This window comes from Salvelinus sp. IW2-2015, unplaced genomic scaffold (genome assembly GCF_002910315.2).
Source record: "Salvelinus sp. IW2-2015 unplaced genomic scaffold, ASM291031v2 Un_scaffold1386, whole genome shotgun sequence".
In the NCBI taxonomy this organism is placed as follows: domain Eukaryota; kingdom Metazoa; phylum Chordata; class Actinopteri; order Salmoniformes; family Salmonidae; genus Salvelinus; species Salvelinus sp. IW2-2015.
This window is the reverse complement of record NW_019942876.1, coordinates 154485-176241: the sequence shown is the minus strand read 5'-3', so window position 1 is coordinate 176241 and position 21757 is coordinate 154485. Positions and strand designations below refer to the sequence as shown.

The following is a 21757-nucleotide window of genomic DNA, read 5'->3' as shown; positions in this document are numbered from 1 at the left end:
ATGCCTCTCTGCATATCCAATGCTCTCTGCCATGCAATTGCTCTCTGCATCTTCTCTGTATAACCCACTGTGATTAATTCTTAAATATCCCGGTTACGGTCTTTTTGACTATGTTACTGATGTCTCCATCTGTCTCTCTCTTCAGCGTTCCAGGAGCGCCGGAGCTCCTCCTACCCAGGCCAGGCCACAGCTCGCTGTATCCCTCCAGAACAGTACTCCTACACCGCCTCCATCCTCAGGCTGCTCCGAAACAAACCCTTCCTCCTCCCATCCTCACATACGGTCAGTACTTAACCCCTGATCACTACTGAGTTGAGTTGAGCTGTCCAGAGGCCATCCTGGTTATGGATTCATCATAGTTTTTGGAACTGTGGCTGGAGGACAATGTGAAAACATCCTGTGCTGTCTCGGTATTATGTTTCAAGTAGGCATGCTAGTTGTGAACTGTCTGCCAGTGTGTACCTGTTCCACCTGACCTACAGTTACCTAGTGAACGACATTTTTTTTTGTCATTAGTAGACACTCTTATCAGAGCGACTTACAGGAGAAATTTGGGTTAAGTGCCTTGCTCAAGGGCACATCAACAGAGTTGTCACCTAGTCGGCTCAGGATTCGAACCAACAACCTTTTGGTTACTGGCCCAACACGTTTAACTGCTAGGCTACCTGCCGCTCAGCAATGTGCCTATTTTTCCCACTCTGCATCACAGTGTTACCATTAATGTGTTATCCTATGGGAAAGGACTCTAGGACGTCATTGGCTGTTCCCAGATCCACAAGAAATGTTATGGTCACATGTCAACGTTTAAAACAATGTTTTTTGTTTTTTTTTTAACTAATCAGTCTCGTATATTAAAGAAGCACTGTAGTTTACGTGCTGAAAGAGTAGAGTCACATCTGGAAAGTACCAGGAAGAACTGAAGTAAGATGGCAACAACCAGGTAAGAATGCAGTACTTACCCATTTAATAGTTAGTTGCTGCTAAGTACTGATAAAAAGAGTGACGAATTATCCTGGTTGTTATGTAGGAACAACTATTATAAAGAATGACAAATTATCCTGGTCGTTATGTAGGAACAAACTATATAAAGAATGACAAATATTTGGTCATTATGTAGGAACAACTATATAAAAATGACAAATTATCCTGGTCGTTATGTAGGAACAACTATTATAAAGAATGACAAATTATCCTGGTCGTATGTAGGAACAACTATTATAAAGAATGACAAATTATCCTGGTCTATGTAGGAACAACTATTAAAAGAATGACAAATTATCCTGTCGTTATGTAGGAACAACTATATAAAGAATGACAAATTATCCTGGTCGTTATGTAGGAACAAACTAATATAAAGAATGACAAATTATCCTGGTCGTTATGTAGGAACAACTATTATAAAGAATGACAAATTATCCTGGTCGTTTATGTAGGAACAACTATTATAAAGAATGACAAATTATCCTGGTCGTTATGTAGGAACACTATTATAAAGAATGACAAATTATTCCTGTCGTTATGTAGGAACAACTATTTATAAAGAATGCGACTAAATATATCCTGGTATGTAGGAACAAACTATAAAGTGACAAATTATCCTGGTTATGTAGGAACAAACTGTTTGTTACTCGAAAAACAATCGATGAGGATATATGTATTAAGAATGTACTGGGAACTTTCTCTTATGCTGTATGTGGCCATCCTAAAATGACCACTGTTGTGCTGTACCTTACTGTTAGTTCTGTGTACCTTATGTTGTTTCTGTGTACCTTACTTTGTTTCTGTGTACCTTTCTGTTTGTCTGTTGTGTACCTTACTGTTTGTTTCTGTACCTTACTGTTAGTTTCTGTGTACCTTTACTGTTTGTTTCTGTCTACCTCATGTTTTTTCTGTTACTGTTGTGTCTTTGCTATCGTTAAATTGAAGACTTACTAGTTTTTATCATAGATCCCTAGATAATAGGGATTACGCGACCACTTGAGTAATTAACGTAACTAATTAACTATGAATTCGAGGGCACCAGGAAAGTTTTATTATTACAAGGTTTATAAGTCCCAATCAACCTTCAGATATTCCATATCTAATACAAATAGCTCCTTCTAATTAAAAATTTTATTTACTCTACCTTATACTCATCTCATTCCAAACGTCGTAAAATCGCTTGATCTGCACACCACCCAGTCTTCAACTATGAGTCATCATACATCAATTGTCTTAAATTCATTGTATCTATTACTAACTCATAATCACAGAAAGCAATTAAACCAACACAAATTTAAATAAAGTATTACATGAAATGGTGAGAAAATATGCCCTATGTGGGCTTAAAACCGCAAGACCAAGGAAAAGTTGCTGTCTCGACTAAGAATCACTACAGATTCCATAATTATAACAATTACTGCTATCCTTAACATGAACGCTCAACTCATTCGGTAATCAATTGCAAATCAAGTATTATAATAGTTACGTCCATGGGATGGTGTGCCTGCGTTGGAGAGAAGTTAGTGTGTTGGAAGTTATAGTTCGTCCGTTGGATTTCGAGTAGTCATTCTGTTAGAGAATTGTGTTTCGCGGTGTCTTCTTCGGCCGTTCAATGATACCGAATTCCTAGCTCTACGACTAGAATCAATATCAAAGATCTTGTTATGATTCGTATAAGAGTTTTAACATCGTCGGATGGTTAAAAGATTCCATGCAGTCTGTCTCAAACCTTTGTACTCTCGTCTGATGAGAGAAACATGGGTCTCGTTGGTAATTTCTTAAGTTGCTTTATTCAGATACAGAGAGGTTGGCTCCCATGGTCTCGACCCGAACTGGGGCTCAAGGTGCGTCCTTGATTTAGTTCAAATACAACCGAGAGAGTCTATTTCCTTATTTTAAATCAGGTTCAACATCTACTATTAACACAATTATACAAACAGATTCATACTCACTCATTCATTTATACAACACAAATGTAAAACTTCATATCTGAGTTATTATATAAACACGGTATGGTAAGTGGCCCACAGTCTCTACCTGAGTTTCTCACATAGAGACAAATGGAACTTTAATAGACTACTCCTCACCTGATGATGCAGAGAGCATTGATGCAGAGAGCATTGATGCAGAGAGCCTTTACACTTGTACCTGTATACAGGTTGAAAATGGCAGACTGACACTGACAAGTGTCTAAATTGGAACGCAGCGGCTGTACAATAACATGCTAAACATGCTGTCGGAGCTCGGGATCTGTGCTTCTCAGCTTTAGCTAGTCATGTCGGCAACAGAACAGGCTTTCAAATGATGCCCGCAAAAACCCAGATGAAGATTTATAAAAATGGACAGCTTCTGGATTTCATAAACAACGTTAACTGTTTAAAAGCGGCGATGCAGGGTTGTGTTTCAAACAAAACTACAAGTGTGCTTGCTTCAGTTCCTCAACGGCACAGCTAGGAGAGCAAAAAAAAAAAGCCCCTTATATAGTTGGAGAATATTCTATGAGTCATAAAAGTGCATTGAAATTACTTAGGAACTGTGCACACTTCGAAGAGATGTGGCCACTTGGAAACACCAGTTAGACCTCTCTCTCAAACCCTTGTCCTTTATTGGGATGATGTTGCACCTACTCCAAACGTTCCATGAATATTCTTATCATGTAMGAAGAGTATATTCATTTTTCGTTAACAACAAAAAAAAGTACGGTAAATCTTAAATGCAGGTAGAAAATAGTGTAATGTTTGTATTCAATCTCGTCAGCTGATTTTGTCATCACCTTTTTGTCCTGCCATGTTTATGTACTTCCATAATTTTTCCTTCAAAAACATTTCAAATTTAGCTTTATCCATATAGGCTAATTCCCACAAGAGTTAAGGGATTCAGCTCAGCTTCATATAGCCTCTAGACGAGGGCTGCCCAACCCTCTTCCTGGAGATCTACCGTCCTGTGGGTTCAGTCCAACCCCTAATTTAACACACCTGATTCTACTAACTAGCTGCTCAACAAGACCTGAACTAGCTGAATCAGAACCGCTAAATTATGGTTGGACTGAAAACCTACAGGACAGTAGATCTCCAGGAAGAGGGTTGGNCTGAAAACCTACAGGACAGTAGATCTCCAGGAAGAGGGTTGGACTGTAAACCTACAGGACAGTAGATCTCCAGGAAGAGAGTTGGGCTAAAAACCTACAGGACAGTAGATCTCCAGGAAGAGGGTTGGGGCAGCCCTGGCCTAGAGGCTATTGTCTGAATATGCTAATATTAAGGTGTTTAACAGGTTTTGTCTCAGTGTTGTAATTGGTGCTTTCCATACTCCGATACAGTGGCGACCAGTCATTCAGGGCCTGTTTTGAGCCCCAGATGTTTAGCTAAAATAAAATAGTTGGCCTGTTTTAAATGTCATTTTGGCATTAATTCATGTCACGTAGTGTGCAAACAATGTGGAAGAAAAAAATCCTTGAGTTAAAGCCGCTAACAAACATGGCCTCTGAGTAAGGCAGCTCCAAAATGCTGAGCAATCAGGGGAGAAGGGCCTTGGTCAGGGAGGTGACCAAKAACCCAATGGTCACTCTGAGCTCCAGAGTTCCTCTGGAGATGGGAGAATCTTCCAGAAGGACAACCATCTCTGCAGCACTCCACCAATCAGGCCTTTATGGTAGAGTGGCCAAACGGAAGCCACTCCTCAGTAAAAGGAACATGACAGCCCGCTTGGAGTTTGCCAAAAGGCTCCTAAAGGACTCAGACCATGAGAAACAAGATTCTCTGGTCTGATGAAACCAAGATTGAACTCTTTGGCCTGAATGCTAAGCATCACGTCTGGAGGAAACCTGGCACCATCCCTACAGTGAAGCATGGTGGTGGCAGCATCATGCTGTGTGGATATTTTTCAGCAGCAGTGACAGGGAGACTAGTCAGGATCGAGACAAAGATGAACAGAGAAAAGTACAGAGAGATCCTTGATGAAGTCCTGAGTGCTTTGGAGCAGGTTCTCAGATTGGGGCGAAGGTTCACCTTCCAACAGGACAACGAACCTAAGCACACAGCCAAGACAATGCAAGACTGGCTTCGGGACAAGTCTCTGAATGTCCTTGAGTGACCCAGCCAGAGCACAGACTTGAACCCGATCGAACATCTCTGGAGAACCCTGAAAATAGCTGTGCAGTGACACTCCCCATCCAACAAGACAGAGTTTGAGGATCTGCAGAGAAGAATGGGAGAAACTCCAATTACAGGTGTGCCAAACATGTAGCGTCATACCCAAGAAGAATTGAAGCTGTAATCGCTGCCAAAGGTGCTTCAACAAGTAACTGAGTAAAGGGTATGAATACATGTAAATGTGATATTTCAGTTTATTTATTTTGTATAAATTTGCAAACATGGTAGACCTCCACAAGTCTGGTTCATCCTTGGGAGCAATTTCCAAACGCCTGAGGGTACAGGGTGGTGGTTCATCTGTACAAACAATAGTACGCAAGTATAAACACCATGGGACCACGCAGCCGTCATACCGCTGTCATGACATTGGCCTGTGGGTAAGGTTTATGACCCCACCATAAATACCTTTCTACCTTCCCTCTCTCTCTGACTCTAGAGGGACTCTTGAATAGCCTTTGTTAAACATAGAGTCTGGAAACATCAAACAAGTGGAGGGAAAGGAACCATATTTCGGTAATAGAACCAGTTGAAAACATGCGTTGGTACTTAATGAATATGATGTCAGTTCGGTTGTCATCTGAGACATTATGACTGATGACAGGACGACCTAAACTGTATCTGGGAAAGTCTACACATTATAGTTATCAGATTCACATGGAATTGTTGTGCAATTCAAAAGTTTAAATATACAATTATTTGTGAAAAAATTAATTGTAATTTTAGCTTCCAAATGAGATTTGGGTTTTCATAAGGTTAGGGCTCTGGTCAATCAGTGGCCCGCCCCTGTGAAGAGACATGGGTTATAAACTATGAAACACACCCTTCTCTCCCTCCACTATATAAGCCCTTGATGAAAATGTAACCTCCTGTTCCGGGTACATTAGGATGACGGTCCGATGTCAGAAGGATTCAGATAATAACTACAGAACGAAGCCAACCTCAGCGTGAGCTTTGGTTGCGAATGGTATGAACTTTGAACTCTTATATTCGCTACAGAAGTGATACCTCCTAGCGGTTGAGTTTGCAGCGGCCGCTGTAAACGTGGACTAGGAAGAGACGGACAGAGTATCCCCGTCTACCACACGACGACACGTTTCCCGTTCAAAGACATTCTTCAAAGGACTGTTGGGCAACACGGCCTTCCATCTACCACCAACCTATTGAAGTGCAGCTCAGAGTAAATATTTATTGCATTTTTCCTTTTCCAAATGTGCGGTAATTTAGAATGCAYAAGATTCTGTATTTACGATAGAGTACTTGCCTACGGCCCGATAGAGACATAGCTCCTCCCTTTGTTCTTCAGTCTTCCCGCTCTTTCACTCAATCCCCTTTTCTTTGGGCAACCAGCTGTCATATATGTTCCCGCCGCTAGGGACGTTTTCCGTTATGACATAATTTGTATTCATTCTGTGTATATGTAATTCTGTGTGATTAGTTAGGTATTTAGTAAATAAATAAACCCAATTTTGTATTGCTGATTCAACTTGTTAGCCAGGGTTCGTGAAGATAACCAGGAATTTACAACTTTCAGATGAGACTGAAATAAGGTGACGATTAATATTGACTGCTATTGATGTAAAATATTACTAGGTCTTTAAGAGTTTATTCGGAAGATAACTGCTCTATAAATATTATTTCTTCCGTGGTGCCCCGACTTTCTAGTTAATTACATTTACATGATTAGCTCAATCAGGTAATATTAATTACAGAGAAAGGATTTCATAGAATAGCATGTCATATCACTTAATCCGGCAAAGACACAACACCGCTCAGGAAGGAGACGTGTTCTGTCTCCTAGAGATGAACGTACTTTGGTGCGAAAAGTGCAAATCAATCCCAGAACAGCAAACGACCTTGTGAAGATGCTGGAGGAAAGAGGTACAGAAGAATATATTGTCACGAACCGGCTCGAAGCCCATAACAAAAAAGGGAGACAAAGTGGAGATAAGGAATAACAAAAAATATTTATTAACTAAGGTAAACAATAGTGTGTCTGCATGGAGAGAGTCTCCCAATGATTGTGGAAGAGGTCTATTTATCCTGGGACACAACCGGGCCCAGGTGTTTCCCATGTCGCTGACGACCCTCCCGGCTCTGCCCACCGGCATCCTAATAAGGAAACAAGAGCAAAGAGAGAATATGGCAGACAGAGTGACAGGGTCGTCACACTATATCCACAGTAAAACGAGTCCTATAATCGACATAATTTGAAAGGCCTCTCAGCAAGGAAGAAGCCACTGCTCCAAAACCTCCATAAAGAAGCCAGACTACGGCTTGCAACTGCATGTGGGGACAAAGCTCGTACTTTTTGGAGAAATGTCCTCTGGTCTGATGAAACAAAAATAGAACTGTTTGGCCATAATGACAATCGTTATGTTTGTAGGATAAAGAGGGAGGCTTGCAAGCCAAAGAACACCATCCCAACTGAAGCACAGGGGTGGCAGCATCATGTTGGTGGTGCTTTGCTGCAGGAGGGACTGGTGCACTTCACAAAATAGATGGCATCACAAGGAAGGAAAATGTGGATATATTGAAGCAACATCCCAAGACATCAGTCAGGAAGTTAAAGCTTGGGTCGCAAATKAGTCTTCCAAATGGACAATGACCCCAAGCATACTTCCAAAGTTGTGGCAAAATGACTTAAGGACAACAAAGTCAAGGTATTGGAGTGGACATCAAAGCCGTGACCTCAATCCCATAGACAATTTGTGGGCAGAACTGAAAAAGCGTGTGAGCAAGGAGGCCTACAAACCTGACTCAGTTACACCAGCTGTCAGAAGGAATGGGCCAAAATTCACCCAACTTAGTGGGAAGCTTGTGGAAGGCTACTCGAAACATTTGACCCAAGTTAAACAATTTAAAAGGCAATGCTACCAAATACTAATTGAGTGTATGTAAACTGCAGACCCACTGGGAATGTGATGAAAGAAATAAAAGCTGAAATAAATCATTCTCTACTATTATTCCTATTCCTAACTGACCTAAGACAGGAAAATGTCCGGGGAAAATGGAGTTTAAATGTATGAATAGGGGTAAGGTGACAGGGATACTGGAGTGATGGAGGTAGACATGTATAGGGATGGAGGTAGACATGTATAGTGATGGAGGTAGANGATGGAGGTAGACATGTATAGTGATGGAGGTAGACATGTATAGTGATGGAGGTAGACATGTATAGTGATGGAGGTAGACATGTATAGTGATGGAGGTAGATATGTATAGTGATGGAGGTAGATATGTATAGGGGGAAGGTGACTAGGCATCAGGATAGAAGATAAACAGAGTAGCAGCAGTTTGTATAGGAGTGGGTGTGCGCGTGTGTAGAGTCAGTATAAATGCATATTATGTTTGAGTGATCAAATCATGGAGTGTGTGTCACCACTGCTCCCATAGGAGATACAATTCATTCAGAAAGTATTCACACCCCTCTACTTTATCCAAATTGTTGTGTTAGCCTGAATTTAAAATGTGTCACTGTCCCACATACAATACCCCATAATGTCAAAGTGGAAACATGAGGCCAATGGTGACTTTAAAACAGCCCGGGACCTAATTGACAGAGTTAACAGAAGGAAGCCTGTACAGAATAAAAATTATTCCAAAACATGCATCCTATTTGCAACAAGGCACTAAAGTAATAATGCAAAGAAATGACCTTTTTGTCCTGAATACAAAGCATTATGTTTGGGGCAAATCCAATACTTTACTGAGTACCACTCTCCATATTTTCAAGCATAAAATGGTGGCTGCATCATGTTATGGGTATGCTTGTAATTGTTAAGGACGGAATGGAGCGAAGCACTGGCAAAATCCTAGAGGAAAACCTGGTTGTCTGCTTTCCATCAGACACTTGGAGATGAATTCACCTTTCAGCAGGACAATAACCTAAAACACAAGGCCAAGGTACAGTTTTGGCCAAAGTAACAGTTTTGACTTAAATATATGACAAGACTTGGAGATGGTTGTCTAGCAATGATAAACCACCAATGACAGGGCATAAATATATATATTTTTTTATTATTATTATTATTTTTTTTTAAATGGGCAAATACTGTACAATCCAGGTGTGCAAAGCTCTTAGAATCACCATTGGCCGCGATAATGGCTCTAACATGTATTGACTCAGGGGTGTGAATACTTATGTAAATTAGATGTTTCTGTATTTAATACATTTGTTTGTATTTTTTTATATCACTTTGTCATTATGGAGTATTGTGTGAAAATGTCAGTGGGAAATCTATCCCATCCATTTTGAATTCAGGCTGTAACAACAAAACGTGGTGTAAGTCAAGGGGTATGAATACTTTATGAAGGTCAAACGAGTCCAGTTCACTACTCCTGTCCACAAGCTTTTAACTATTAAGATACAAAGTCTACAAAGACCGTCGCTAGGGACTGTTTCTATAGTGTGCAGTCCTCAAGGACGTTCATTTTGGGCTCCTGAGTGGCGCAGCGGTCTAAGGCACTGCATCTCAGTGCAAGAGGCGTCACTACAGTCCCTGGTTCGAATCCAGGCTGGATCACATCCGGCCGTGATTGGGAGTCCCATAGGGCGGGGCACAACTGGCCCAACGTTTAGCCGGGTTTGGCCGGTGTAGTCCCTCATTGTAATTAAGAATGTGTTCTTAACTGACTTGTCTAGTTAAACAAAACGTTACATTGATTATTTTTAATCATGGCTTTCAAGGGTCTAAAAGACACAGAGCAACAGTAAAAAATACACGTCTGTGTCCAGAATGGCCCCCTATAAGAAGTGCACTATACAGTGAATAACGTGCCATGTCAGACTCGGCCTTAGTCGCCGACCCAAAGGAATGTCAACTGTGGAATCCTGACTGTGACATGAAGTGCCTCAAGCTGACTTTCTCTTGACAGAGCAGGCTTTCAGCGAGGAGTCTGGGGGTGAAGAAAAGCTGCAGATGTCTTTGTGGTTCTTATCTTGGGGGGCTAGCCCTCCCTGAGGCGTCTCAACCAGCAGGGGTTATCAGTGAACTAGCCCTCCCCAGCACCTACTCCAACTAAGTACTCTAACCTAGACTGTATTCACTGAACTGGAACCCACAGCTACACAGACCCAAGCCAACACACTCTTAATGCAACCTACTGGCTGCTGAGACCCATCTGTGTGTGTACAACCTACTGGCTGCTGAGACCTATCTGTGTGTGTACAACCTACTGGCTGCTGAGACCTATCTGTGTTGTTACCAACCTAACTGGTGCTGAAGACCTATCTGTGTGTTACAACCTACTGGCTGCTGAGACCTATCTGTGTGTGTACAAACTACTGGCTGTGAGAACCTATCTGTGTGTGTACAACCTACTGGCTGCTGAGACCTATCTGTGTGTGTACAACCTACTGGCTGCTGAGACCTATCTGTGTGTGTACAACATACTGGCTGCTGAGACCTATCTGTGTGTGTACAACCTACTGGCTGCTGAGACCTATCTGTGTGTGGTACAACCTACTGCTGCTGAGACCTATCTGTGTGTTGTAAAACCTACTGGCTGCTGAGACCTATCTGTGTGTGTAACACCTTCCCTGGAACAGGCCAGGAGACACGCAGCAGAGACAGCTGTCTACAGGATAATCAGAATGTCTTGGCGTTGTCTCTCTAGGAAGGAGAAAGAACACAAGTCAATAACAAACCTCAACTTACCCCAGACCCTCACTAACCCAGACCCTCACTAACCCCAGACCCAAGACCCTCACTAACCACAGACCCAAGACCCTCACTAACCAGACCCAAGACCCTCACTAACCACAGACCCTAAACTAACACAGACCCTAACTAACCACAGACCCTAACTAACCACACGACCTAACTAACCACAGACCCTAACTAACCACAGACCCTAACTAACCCACAGACCCTAACTAACCACAGACCCAAGACCCTAACTAACCACAGACCCAAGAACCCCTAACTAACCACAGACCCAAGACCCTAACTAACCACAGACCCAAGACCCTAACTAACCACAGACCCAAGACCCTAACTAACCACAGACCCAAGACCCTAACTAACCACCAGACCCAAGACCCTAAACTAACCACACAAGACCCAAGACCCCTAACTAACCACAGACCCAAGACCCTAACTAACCACAGACCCAAGACCCTAACTAACCACAGACCAAGACCCTAACTAACCACGACCCAAGACCCTAAACTAACCACAGACCCCAAGCCTAACTAACCACAGACCAAGACCCTAACAACCACAGACCCAAGACCCTAACTAACCACAGACCAAGACCTAACTAACCAGCAGACCCAACGATCTAACTAACCACAGACCCAAGATCCTAACTAACCACAGACCCAAGATCCTAACTAACCACAGACCCAAGACCCTAAAGGCCCTTTGATAGACTAGTGTCCTGTAAAGTGTTCTTATACATCAAACAGAAACAGGAAATAGCGGATGTTCTAACTTGGACAAGGCTACTTACTTCCTTACAAGACATTGAAACTAAAAAGCTTGTTGGAGAGGAATCACACCATCTTAGAAATGGGCTCCCGAGTGGTGCAGCGGTCTAAGGCACTGCATCTCAGTGCTTGAGGCATCACTACAGACACCCTGGTTCGAATCCAGGCTGTATCACAACCGGTCCTGATTGGGAGTCCCATAGGGTGGCGCACAATTGGCCCAGTGTCATCCGGGTTTGGCCGGTGTAGGCCGTCATTGTAAATAAGAATTTGTTCTTAACTGACTTGCAGAGTTACATTTTTAAAAAGAGACTTACCCAGAAAGACTGAGCTGTAATCATTGTCGAAAAGGTGATTCTAACATGTACTGACTCAGGGGTGTAAATACTTATGTAAATTAGATATTTCTGTATTAAATTTTTTCATTAGATTTGTTTGTATTTTTAAATCACTGTCATTATTATTAAATTAATAATAATAATGACTAAGTACTCAGCCAGCAAGCATACACAGTACTGTATGAATCAATGTACTTAAAACCCTGACAAAGCCCGGAAAATGTGAGGCATTATTCGCATCAACATATTATTACACTCTTCCAGATAAACATAACTGACCTTCATCCGTTTAGAGAGAGATTCATAGACCTAGAGGCTATTGTCTGAACAAGCAAATATTGGAAGGTGTTTAAATGGGTTTAGCCTCAGTTTTGTAATTGGTTCTTTCAAAACTTATAGGACAAACAAGTACAGCTTACCATTCGTGTCAGGCTATTAGTCTTCAGCTAGCTGACAACAAAAAAAATAAAGTATTTCAAGGATTAAAAAAATAAATAATCTCAGACCCAAAAGGAATGTCAACTGTGGAATCATGACTGTTACATGACTTGCATAAAGCTGACTTTCAGACTGGAGTCAGGGGGCAGATATCTTTGTGTACAGAGGTCTCTGTTCTTATCTCAAATCTATAATCTTCCCTGGGGTGTCTCAACCAGCAGGAGTGTACTCTTTGCTAAGTACTATGAACTAAAAAAATAAATAATAATAATTTCAGTCCTCACTGAACAGGCACCCCGAGGTACACTCAAACTCAAGACACTGAAGGCCCTACGATAGACTAGCGTCCAGGGAGAGTACTTGTACACGCTATAGGAGACAGGCTTCCTGCCCTGTGTACCATTCCGGCTTGTACAAGGCTACTTATAAGACATTGAAACTCGTTGGAGTGTAATGAAGCTGTTCGAGATATACACAGTTCCTTAGTACTCAGCTACTGTAGTATCCATGTAAAGTACTGAGAGTCAAATGTACTGAAAACCATGGCAAGGCAAACGCTACATTCAGGCTAATATTCACATCATTGTTGTCCTCTTCCAGATTCACACACATACATAAAACACCTGAAACATGCCTGTCAATGATTTCTGTCCTCCATCCATTGAAAGACACAGCATGAATCTAGACAACCGTCTCTGCCGCACAACATTCCAGCTAGACAAGTCTGTTACACAACATTCCGCACCTGGCACACACTTTGCAGGGCATAACTCAGGCTCCCAGATGGCCCAGACAGACAGACAGGGCATCCGGCAACCAGACAGACAGGGCATCCGGCAACCAGACAGACAGGGCATCCGGCAACCAGACAGACAGGGCATCCGGCAACCAGACAGGCTCTAGTGACCAGTAAATATTCACTAGGTAGCGCAAAACAAGAACCCAAAAAAGGCAGAAGAGCATTAAGCCTCAGTCCAATATATCCTCTCTGTGCAGTCTACCTGCAGGCTACATCCTCCTTTTATCATCAGATCCTTTATAAAGCACTTCACCAGCAAGACAGTATCCGAGTCCCAATCAGCACCCTATTCTCTATATAGTACACTACATTGGACCAGGGCCCACAGTGAACTAGGTATGGAATAGGGTGTAATTTGGGACAAAAGACCGTAACAGCTATTGAGTGAAATCAGGTCATAGGAAAATAAACCTCAGAATGAGTAGGTTTAAATTCCACAACGTTAGCTGAACAGGTCACGGTGCAACCTGTATGTAGGTTACAGTGATAATGGTTTGTGATGGGGGGGGGGGGGGTTATATTTTGCTATATTATATAGATATGTTGACACCAAGTATCGACTAGTAAAAGACAAGTCTCTGTTACACAAATATTTTGTGTAACAGAAAATATGAAATATGAATATGAAAATATGAATCAAAAAAATATTTTTGATTCATACAACGTTTTGCTAGGTAGCATTAGCTAGCGCTAGTCGGCTGTACCTGCGCCAAAACTCTGGTATTTGTCTATCCTATAGCTTGTTCTCCATCTTCTTTTGAAATACAGAGACATGTTTTCAGCGCTTTAGCTTCCGTGACTGATCAAAACAAAACTGTCATGCTCTCTCGTCTCTGCAGCAGACATGCCGTGCGCAATTTGGACCGTCAAATCCCAATAAAATAGCAGAAGTAAATCTCAATAGATAAAGAATCGTGAGAGTAGCAATAATATTGTGAGGTCCCCTGGCAATTCCCAGGCCTAGTCAGTGGATTAGTAGTATCACAGCGCTGCACTACCGTAGGTTACAAGGTCGCTGTTAGTTCAAGTAGCTGGTTATCCAACGTCTGCATCTAGAGAGCAGAGATATCCCCACATCAGAATAAAGTGGAATTTCCACCGCTTTTCATATTCATCTCCAGAACCAGATCAGAGTCTACATGTTCACATAACATTCCTGATCTTGCCCTTAAATTCAGATCTATTGATAAATCACCAGCGCCTCATTGGAATAGGGCCTACAGGAAGTGAGTGTAGATCCATGCCTGTCACTACAGTACACCTGTAGGCTACATAGTGCATTATAATAAGTTTATAATAGTTACCCATGACGACCAGTATGAAGAGCAGAGTAGCAACTCCTGCTGTGATGTAGAACATGATACTGATGTCATAGGCCAGCTGATCCATGTCCTCACCGTTAGGCACCAGGATGGGAGGGACCAGGAACCCAATGGCTATACCCAACTGGAAGAGAAGATAGTACAGCTTTAAAAAAAAAAACTGATAAACACAAACATGTATAGTGGCGATGCATGTGGCAGACAGACAGCTTTTCATTCACTCTAGTTACAGTAGCACTACAGTGTAAAATTAACCTGGCTCAAACTTGATTATTCACAGTGCATGTTGGTCCATCCCTTCAAAAATGTCCAGAAGTGCAGTCTAGTTTTTGAAAACCACAAAGTGATGTAACCAGAGACTCTATGACCAACACATACTGTACACGTTGAGCGGTTAGACCTGGCTTGCAGTCTGCGTTCCAATTCATCCCAAATGGTCTTCGATGGAGTTGAGGTCAGGGCTCTGTCCAGACCAGTCAAGTTCTTCTACACCGATCTCGACAAACCATTTCTGTATGGACCTTGCTTTGTGCACGGGGGTGTTGTCATGCTGAAACAGTAAAGGACCTTCCCCAAACTGTTGCCACAAAGTTGGAAGCACAGAACCATCTAGAATATCATTGTATGCTGTAGCGTTAAGATTTCCCTTCATTGGAACTAAGGTGCCTAGCCTGAACCATGAAAAACAGCCCATTATTCCTCTTCCACTGAACTTCACAATTGGCACTATGCATTTCGGGCAGCTAGTGTTCTCCTGGCATCCGACAAACCCAAATTCGTCCATCGGACTGACAGATGGTAAAGCGTGATTCGTCACTCAGGCAAACCATTTCCATTGCTCCAAAGTCCAATGGCAGAGAGCTTAACACCACTCCAGTCAACGCATGGTGATCTGTTCGGCTGCTCGGTCATGAAAACCCATTTCATGAAGCTCCCGACGAACAGTTGCGCTAATTTTGCTTCCAGAGGCAGTTTGGAACTCGGTAGTGAGTGTTTCAACTGAGGACAAACCATTTTTACATGCTTCTGCACTCGGTGGTCCTGTGAGCTTGTGTGGTCTACCACTTCACAGCAGAGCCGTTGTTGCTCGTAGACGTTTCCACTTCATAATAACAGCACTTACAGTTGACCGGGGCAGTTCTAGCAGGGCAGAAAGTTCGTGAACTGACTTGTTGGAAAGATTGCATCCTATGACAGTCCCACGTTGAAAGTCACTGAGCTCCTCAGTGAGGCCAATCTACTGTCAATGTTTGTCTATGGAGATTGCATGGTTGTGTGCTCGATTTTATACACCTGTAAGCAACGGGTGAGGCTGAAATAGCCAAATCCACTAATTTGAAGGAGAGCCCACACACTACATGGCCAAAAGTATCTTGAACAGCAAGTTAGCAACAGGTAGTTGAATGGAGAAAGCCGTGTGGAAGGAAATTTGCAACACAAACAATCATGGAGAGTGAACATGAAACAGAGCCCGTACCTAAAAGAGGGGCTACTTCGGTCGCATGGACGTGGTTTGCGTATGAAAAGTCTGACACGGACCAAAAACCGACCTCTGCAAAATATGCCGCAGGCCGGTCTCGACAACAGGCTCAAACCACGAACCTCTTACCACCTACGCAAGAATCATGTGAAACAGTACGGATGAGAGTCAAAAGTACAACCGAGAGCTCTAAACAAACCCGACTCAGCCGTCGCATGAGGCTTTTGCCCGCGTCACACCATATGGCAAAGAATAACGAAGATGGAAGGAGTTAACAGCTGCCGTTGCAACTTAACATGTCCCCAATTTACACAGTGGAGAAACGGGGGTTTCGTGAGTTGGTGCTAACACCCGACCCAAGGTACCAAATGCAAATTGATATGTGACATGTATTAATGCCAAAATAACATGCAAAACAGGCAAGCCCCCAAAAATAAATAAATATTAAGCCTGTATTTATTTTATTTGCAACTACAGTCGTGGCCAAAAGTTGAGAACGGCACAAATATTAATTTCCACAAAGTTTGCTGCTTCAGTGTCTTTAGATTAGTCAGATGTTACCTATGGAATACTGAAGTATAATTACAAGCATTTCATACGTGTCAAAGGCTTTTGCATCAACATGAAGTTGATGCAAAGAGTCAATATTTGCAGTGTTGACCCTTCTTTTTCAAGACCTCTGCAATCTGCCCTGGCATGCTGTCAATTAACTTCTGGGCCACATCCTGACTGATGGCAGCCCATTCTTGCATAATCAATGCTTGGAGTTTGTGGGTTTTTGTTTGTCCACCCGCCTCTTGAGGATTGACCACAAGTTTTCAATGGGATTAAGGTCTGGGGATTTTCCTGGCCATGGACCCAAGATATCGATGTTTTGATCCCAGAGCCACTTAGTTATCACTTTTGCCTTATTGTAAGGTGCTCCATCATGCTGGAAATGGCATTGTTCGTCACCAAACTGTTCCTGGATGATTGGGAGAAGTTGCTCTCGGAGGACGTGTTGGTACCATTCTTTATTCATGGCTGTGTTCTTAGGCAAAATTGAGAGTCAGCCCACTCCCTTGGTTGAGAAGCAACACCACACATGAATGGTCTCAGGATGCTTTACTGTTGGCAGGAAACAGGACTGATGGTAGCGCTCAACTTGTCTTCTCCGGACAAGCTTTTTCCCGGATGCCCCAAACAATCAGAAAGGGGATTCAGAGAAAATGACTTTACCCCAGTCCTCAGTAGTCCAATCCCTGTACCTTTTGCAGAACATCAGTCTGTCCCTGATGTTTGTCCTGGAGAGAAGTGGCTTCTTTGCTGCTCTTCTTGACACCAGGCCATCCTCAAAGTCCTCGCCTCACTGTGCGTGCAGATGCACTCACACCTACCTGCTGCCATTCCTGAGCAAGCTCTGTACTGGTGGTGCCCCGATTCCGCAGATGAATCAACTTTAGGAGACGGTCCTGGCGCTTGCTGATCTATCTTGGGCGCCCTGAAGCCTTCTTTACAACGTTTGAACCGCTCTCCTTGAAGATCTTGATGATCCGATAAATGGTTGATTTAGGTGCAATCTTACTTGCAGCAATATCCTTGCCTGTGAAGCCCTTTTTGTGCAAAGCAATGATGACGGCACATGTTTCCTTGCAGGTAACCATGGTTGACAGAAGAACAATGATTCCAAACACCACTCTCCTTTTGAAGCTTCTAGTCTGTCTTTCGAACTCAATCAGCATGACAGTGATCTCCAGCCTTGTCCTCGTCAACACTGACACCTGTGTTAACGATAGAGTCACTGACATGTCAGCTGGTCCTTTTGTGGCAGGGCTGAAATGCAGTGGAAATGTTTTTAGGGGGATTCAGTTCATTTGCATGGCAAAGAGGGACTTTGCAATTAATTGCAATTCATCTGATCACTCTTCATAACATTCTGGAGTATATGCAAATTGCCGTCATACATACTGAGGCAGCAGACTGAAAATTAATTTGTGTTATTCTCAACTTTTGGCCACGACTGTAGTAGCTAGACAGTCAGCACTATTGACTTATGATCTATGGTACGTAGGCAGGTAAACATGGCAAAAATAACACGGCATGTATTTATTAATGTATCTAGATACGATATTGTAGTCAGGCAACAAATGAGATGTCAAAATCGGCAACATTTCATTCATTCGGAGTGTATTTTATCTCGCTTCAGCTCAAATAATGGCCGACAATTTCAAGAAATGTTGCGTACATTTTTTACGTGGTTGCATCATATTTCTTTGCATACTTTCCTTTGAAGCTTCCATCGAATGCGTGCTTCAAAATATGTTCAAACAGAGAGTACGTATTCAAGGAGTGCCCTCCGTGCTCCGTTTGGAATACTTTGATTTGGACTCATGCTCCAATTTGCGAGGTTGAAGCTTGGTAGTCCGCATTTTGAGCAACACCCACTGTTAGTCTGCAACACCTATTATTTCTCTCTGCGTTGTTAGGAAGAGCCGTCAGTAAGCGTTTCACTGTTAATCTACACCCGTTGTTTACCAAGCATGTGATTTGAATTGATTTTAGCTGATAGCTTTAAATGACCGACATCAGACGCTTTCCCAGCCGACAGTGTAAAGGCAGTTGGAAATACTCTGTGGTGGATAAGGATCAAATGATACATCTTTATGCTTTGGGACCGTCACCCGTTCAGGGGATCAAATATCCACTCACTAGTGGACTTGGAGCTTGTGGATTAGCTCAATGCCGATTAGATACAACATGTGACCTTTGGTCCAAAGAGTAAAAACACACATTCTATTCAGAAAGCGGATGATGTCACAGAGTTCTTGCCACTGTGACCTATTCAACCCAACTCTAACTCTCTAGCTATTTAAAATACTAACGATCCAAGACCACTTGCAGTTGGCTGATAGTGGACACTGGACAGGTTAGGTTTATATGGATGAGATGGATTTCAGAGTAAGATCATTTTTCATTTGTTAAATTGGCAGCTAAGCACCAATCATCATGTCACAAAATGAAGACCATTGATATTTACTGGAAAGGAGAAATCAGGCTCATCACCGTGCACATTCACCACCATGTAGCCACCAAGTCACAGTGGGAGGACCAGACAACATAACAAGTACCTTAAGTATGTGTTGATCAATCATTTAAGAAAATAATTGTGAAATCTATAATTTATTTGGGTGTGTTGTCAGGGCTCTAATTGAGGGGATGAGGGAGCATACGACAAAAATATTTAGCAGTGCGACGAGGAGTTATATTTTGGGAGCACTGTGCGACTATGAAAATAAAAAATGTTTTAAAGATAAGGGCTCGCTGTACCGTTGTTTCAAAGTACCCATTACTACAGTGAAAACAACTTGCTTCTAGCAAAAAAAAGATCTGTCCCATATTACCGGTGCAATACTTTTTATCTTCCAATAGGAGGATCGCCGAGAACGCTTTTTCCATCCATAAACCATGTTGTGGGCAGTTCTAAAACTACTCGCACATCGACGTTGTTAACCTTTTTTTTATTTTTTTTTACACTTTAGAGCATGTTACCTCATTGGCTAGCTAGCTAACAACCTTGTTAACTTTACTAGTATATCCAAACATTTGAGGGCACAGACAGAAAGATAGCTTCTTAAAGGAGATCAATGATCATAGATTAGCGATGTGCAGTTTGAGTTATGATTCGTTTTTCTGAGGGATGGGTTAATTTGAGTTGTTACTTTGACCTACAAATGCTGGCTGCAATAGAGTAGCACAGTATGAGTCATAATACCCATAAAACCTAGTGGTCAAAACAGGGAAACGGCTCCAATCGTTTTCTCCACCATAAATTTTTCCCCATAGAGGATTTTAGAAACACTTAAAATAAGGGCTGTGTTCTGCGTAGGCTCACCCTGACATGATGTCTTGATAACCTTGTAAATCTCTCTGGGACAAGTTAACTTATCTATTTATGGCTCTACTTACTGATTTTGAAAATGCCAATTAGCATCAGTTGGACCTTATGTTGGGGACAATAAAAAGGACACTCTAAAATGTGCAGTTGTATTACACAACGCCACAGACGTCAGAAGGGGCGAGCAATTGACATGCTGACTGCAGGAATGTCCACTAGAGCAGTTGCCAGAGAATTATATTAATTTCTTTATCATCCCTCCAATTTTGTTTCAGAGAGTTTGGCAGTACCTCAAACCAGCCTCACAACCGCAGACCACGTGTAACCATGCCAGGCCCTCCACATCCGGCTTCACCCCCACGTGTAACCATGCCAGGCCCTCCACATCCTGGTTCTTCACCTGCGGGGTTGTCTGAGACCAGCCACCCAGACAGCTGATGAAATTTCGGTCTGTAATAAACACTTTTTGTGGGGGAAAAAAAACCTCATTCTGAATGTCTGGGTCTGGCTCCCAAGTGGGTGGGCCTATGCCCTCCCAGGCCCACTCATGGCTGTGCCCCTGCCCAGTCATGTGGAATCCATAGATTAGGGCCGAACGAATTTATTTCAATTGACTGATTTCTTTATATTAACTGTAACTCAGTAAAATCTTCGGAAATTGTTTATATTTTTGTTCAGTACATTTACATATTCATTTTTTAGGGCACAATGTGCTTCTAAAGTAGTTACAGCCTATTTGAGTTCTCAATCCCTCCCAAAAGAATATATATAATTTGGAGAATAATAATATAATTTGGAGAATAATATCAAGATAAAATAAAAACATAAAAGAAAAGTGTTCTGTATAACAGAGGTCATCAATGTGGTCAATTCAGAATCACAAAACATTGATCAAATCAAATCAAATGTTATTTGTCACATACACATGGTTAGCAGATGTTAATGCGAGTGTAGCGAAATGCTTGTGCTTCTAGTTCCGACAATGCAGTAATAACCAACAAGTAATCTAACCTAACAATTCCACAACTACTACCTTATACACACAGGGAGGGATAAAGAATATGTACATAAAGATATATGAATGAGTGGTGGTACAGAACGGCATGGCAAGATGCAGTAGATGGTATAGAGTACAGTATATACATATGAGATGAGTACTGTAGGGTATGTAAACATAAAGTGGCATAGTTTAAAGTGGCTAGTGGTACATGTATTACATAAAGATGGCAAGATGCAGTAGATCACATATGTCAGAGTCAAGGCCCGCGGGCCACATCCGGCCCGCGAGAAGGTTTTTTACGGCCCCTGGGATGATCTTGATTTATTATTAGAACCGGCCCGCAGACCGCAGCAAGCCGGCAGCCCGCAGATCTTTTACACGCACCAATACTACATTTCCCACAATGCAACGGTGACGCACCGAGCAGTAGGCTGCTTCATTTCAATATTTATTGGCACAGCAGTCGTCAGCATCACAGTAAAATTAACTTTCAGATACCCATCAAAAATGGCAAAACGGAAGGTGGACACGTGAGAACCGGGGGTTTCAAACAAGGTGGGAGTCGAGTATATGTTCACGGAGGTAGCTGGAAAACCTGTGTGTCTTCTGTGTGGAGAAAGTGTGGCGGTACTGAAAGAGTATAATCTGAGACGACATTATGAAACGAAACACGCGACAAAAACAAGAATATGGACATGGAACAAAGGCTACAAAAGGCAGAGGAATTAAAACGAGGCCTCAAATCCTGACAGCTCTGTTCAAAAAAGCCAAATCACCAGGCCAGGCTGCTGTCAAGGCCAGTTTTATTTTGGCAGAAGAGATCGCTAAATCAGCCCGGCCATTTACGGAGGGGATTTCATCAAAAACTGCATGATTAAAGTTTATGACGAAGTTTGCCCAGATAAAAGGCAACTCTTTTTAAATGTGAGTCTGAGCAGAAACAC

General features: G+C 42.3%; 1 protein-coding gene across 3 annotated transcripts in view; it reads right to left on the bottom strand.

Annotated features, from left to right (window-relative positions):
• LOC112070676 (choline/ethanolamine transporter flvcr2b) overlaps positions 1–21757 on the bottom strand; it is a 70850-nt gene that overhangs the window by 35698 nt on the left and 13395 nt on the right. For all 3 annotated transcript variants that reach the window (XR_002893943.2, XM_024138105.2, XM_024138104.2), the window contains exon 2: positions 14442–14583. Coding sequence is in view for 2 of the 3 variants with exons in the window: in XM_024138105.2 (XP_023993873.1) it covers positions 14442–14583 (142 nt within the window). In the remaining variant the exon portion in view is untranslated. The remainder of the gene's footprint in view (positions 1–14441; positions 14584–21757) is intronic.